The following is a 2,727-nucleotide window of genomic DNA, read 5'->3' as shown; positions in this document are numbered from 1 at the left end:
GATTCCCTGCCCCCCCACCCCCCGCCTTTGTTGTTTGAGACTGGTCTCTGCCCTTCATGATCACCTATGTTGGTGTGCTGCTTCCGTGTGGGCTTTGTTGCTTCTGGGCTAGATGGCCGATTGTTTGCTTTCAAGCCTTTAAGTCCCCAGACGCTATATCTCTCAGTAGCCGGGCACCATCAGCCTTCTTCACCACACTTGCTGATGCACACTTTCGTCTTCAGCGATTATGTGAGGAAGGTGATCACACAATGATTGTTTTTGATCCTTGTTGTCTGCTGCATGGTCCATTCAACACCTTGTATTCGCTTAGGAGTTTGGCCAGTTTTTATGCACTTTTCCATATCAAGGTGCAGAATTTTTAGATGAGCCAGTGGTTACTTTACTTCTGATAATTAGTGGTTATAATTAATTTGCTCTAACCCTTCTGTCTCCCTGAATGTTGATTAAGAAATTATGACACATATCTTTAAGTATTCACCTTAATGCATATGTGAGCTCAGATTTACTCTTGTAATAAATTAACTATGAAGAGCTTTAAAATACAAAGATATTTTTATTGGTCATATTAAAATGTATTAATTTTAACGAGATCATTAAAACAAGTAAGTCTAAATATTAATCATATATGTCTAACATGGTTACTGTAAGCATATTTTTATATCTGATTGCAAACAACACAATACATATATAACACATAAGTACATAAACCGGTATTTCAAACAACAATTCACCAGGAGAATTCTATGGTCAATATCCAATTTGTTCATATGTCTTTACTCGATAGCTTGAACTTTACAATTTATATTTCTTTTACACAATTTTTTCTTAAATACATACAATCTAAACAATTTGAGATGCAGTATAAATTCCCCTCTCAACTATCTCATTGCCACTTATTTATGCCTCAGACACATTATCTGGATTTCTCCAGGGATAGTTCCTTCTGACTGCCCTGATCAAGGCCCTCTTCACGTCCTTGTTCCTCAAAGTGTAGATCAGTGGGTTTAGCACAGGGGTGACCACGGTGTACATGATGGCAATGACCTGTTCCTGCTCCATGGAGCTGCCTGAGGAAGGACGGGCATACGTGACTAGAACAGGAACATAGAAAAGAGCAACTACCATGAAGTGGGAAGCGCAGGTGGACAATGCTTTGTGAAGCACGCTGCAAGAACGGGTCTTGAAGAGGAGAGAGGTGATGATGTAGGAATAGGAGAGAATTGTGAGAAAGAAGGGACACATGGCGATGGTCCCCGTGACAGTGTTGAGCAGCCACTGGTTGAGCTCAGTGTTCCCACAGGCCAATTCTATCAATGGCTTAATATCACAGAAGAAGTGATGGATGTGGTTAGAACCACAGAAGGTCAAGTTAGAGGTCATGATGGAGTGCAGCAGTGCATGGGAAAATCCAATGGCCCAGACAGTGCCAGCCATCTGAGCACAGCGCTGATGATTCATGATGAGAGTGTAACGAAGTGGCTTGCAGATGGCCACAAAACGGTCAAAGGCCATCACAGCCAACAGCATGGCCTCTGTGCTGCCCAGGAAGTGAAAGAAATGAAGCTGGCTGATGCATCCCACAAAGGAGATGGCTTTGTTTGGAGAGAGGAGATTCTCTAGCATCTTTGGCAGTGTCACGGTGGAGTAGCAGATATCTAGACACGATAGGTTTCCCAGGAAGAAATACATAGGTGAATGGAGTTTGGGATCACAGATTACAATAACCAGGATAGCTCCATTCCCAGCCACATTGATCAAATAGATGATGAGGAAAACCACGAAGAGAAAGGGCCTCAGTTCTTGGACATCTGTCACTCCCAGGAGGAGAAATTCGGTGACTGAGGTTTGGTTCAGCATCACTTACAAGAAAAGACAAAGTGATATATGGAACATTATTGCTAATGAGAATTTCATTGCAGACACAAAAATATTTTGAGGGAATATATAGTTGTCCCAACCTCAGGGATTTTATGGAATACCATGCTTGGTAAAGTTCAATGTCAGCAAGGAAAGACGCAAATTCTCAAGGAGATGCATTGACTCTTTGGGTGCAAAATAGCCTGAAACATAAAGTCATTTGTGAAGATGGAGCAGGACTGGCTAGTGCTTTGTCCTCAGGGTTTCTGTGAGTGGAAATTGACTTGAGTCCCCTTAATAACAGCAACAACAATAACCCAAGAGATCTTACAGAATATGACTTATTAAATTGTTAGATATCAAAGATTTATCATTAAATTTGATATTTAATTGTTGAATATTGTGTTTTGTACTATGACTTAATCTTCCAAAAACTTAAAATTAGATGAATTATTAGCATTTTCTTTACTTTCAGATATCGAGAGCATATTGTTGGGCTCTCATCTTGAGCGTCTGTGTACATCTACATTTGGATGGAACTTCCTTTGTGTCTTCCTATGTCAGCACTAATATGGTTCTGTTTTAGAAGTGGATCACCGCACCCTTATTTCTAAACCTAGTAAGTAGTTGCTTGGAAGAATTTCAACTTTTTCAAAATAGACAGGGATAAATTACTTGCAACAATAAAATCTTAAAGAAACAACCCCCAAATGCCTTTTAAAATAGCAGTTTCTGTGTTCCCTTGTCTTAGAATGTAAATGCGTATAGGTCCCTATAGGAAACACACCCCTGGGACCTTTGTGCAGTCTTAGCTTGGAGAACAAAGGAGGCCATTGTAATCAGATATTATCAGCAGAGGTTTGTTTA

The 2,727-nt window shown here is 40.3% G+C and overlaps 1 protein-coding gene across 1 annotated transcript; it reads right to left on the bottom strand.

Moving 5' to 3' along the window:
- Positions 1-900: 900 nt before the first annotated feature.
- On the bottom strand, positions 901-1,860 carry LOC142441658 (olfactory receptor 12D2-like). The gene has a single exon (XM_075543483.1). It carries the CDS (start codon positions 1,858-1,860, stop codon positions 901-903), a length of 960 nt encoding a protein of 319 aa, XP_075399598.1.
- Between the last annotated feature and the right edge of the window lie 867 nt (positions 1,861-2,727).

The sequence above is a fragment of the Tenrec ecaudatus genome, chromosome 1 (genome assembly GCF_050624435.1).
Source record: "Tenrec ecaudatus isolate mTenEca1 chromosome 1, mTenEca1.hap1, whole genome shotgun sequence".
NCBI classification, from domain to species: Eukaryota; Metazoa; Chordata; class Mammalia; order Afrosoricida; family Tenrecidae; genus Tenrec; species Tenrec ecaudatus.
Note: the sequence above shows the minus strand (reverse complement) of the source record. Positions and strands in the feature narration are given on the sequence as shown.

Bases quoted from the DNA above. Each gene is read 5' to 3' on its own strand.
- LOC142441658 (XM_075543483.1), bottom strand. From the start codon at position 1,860: ATGCTGAACCAAACCTCAGTCACCGAATTTCTCCTCCTGGGAGTGACA.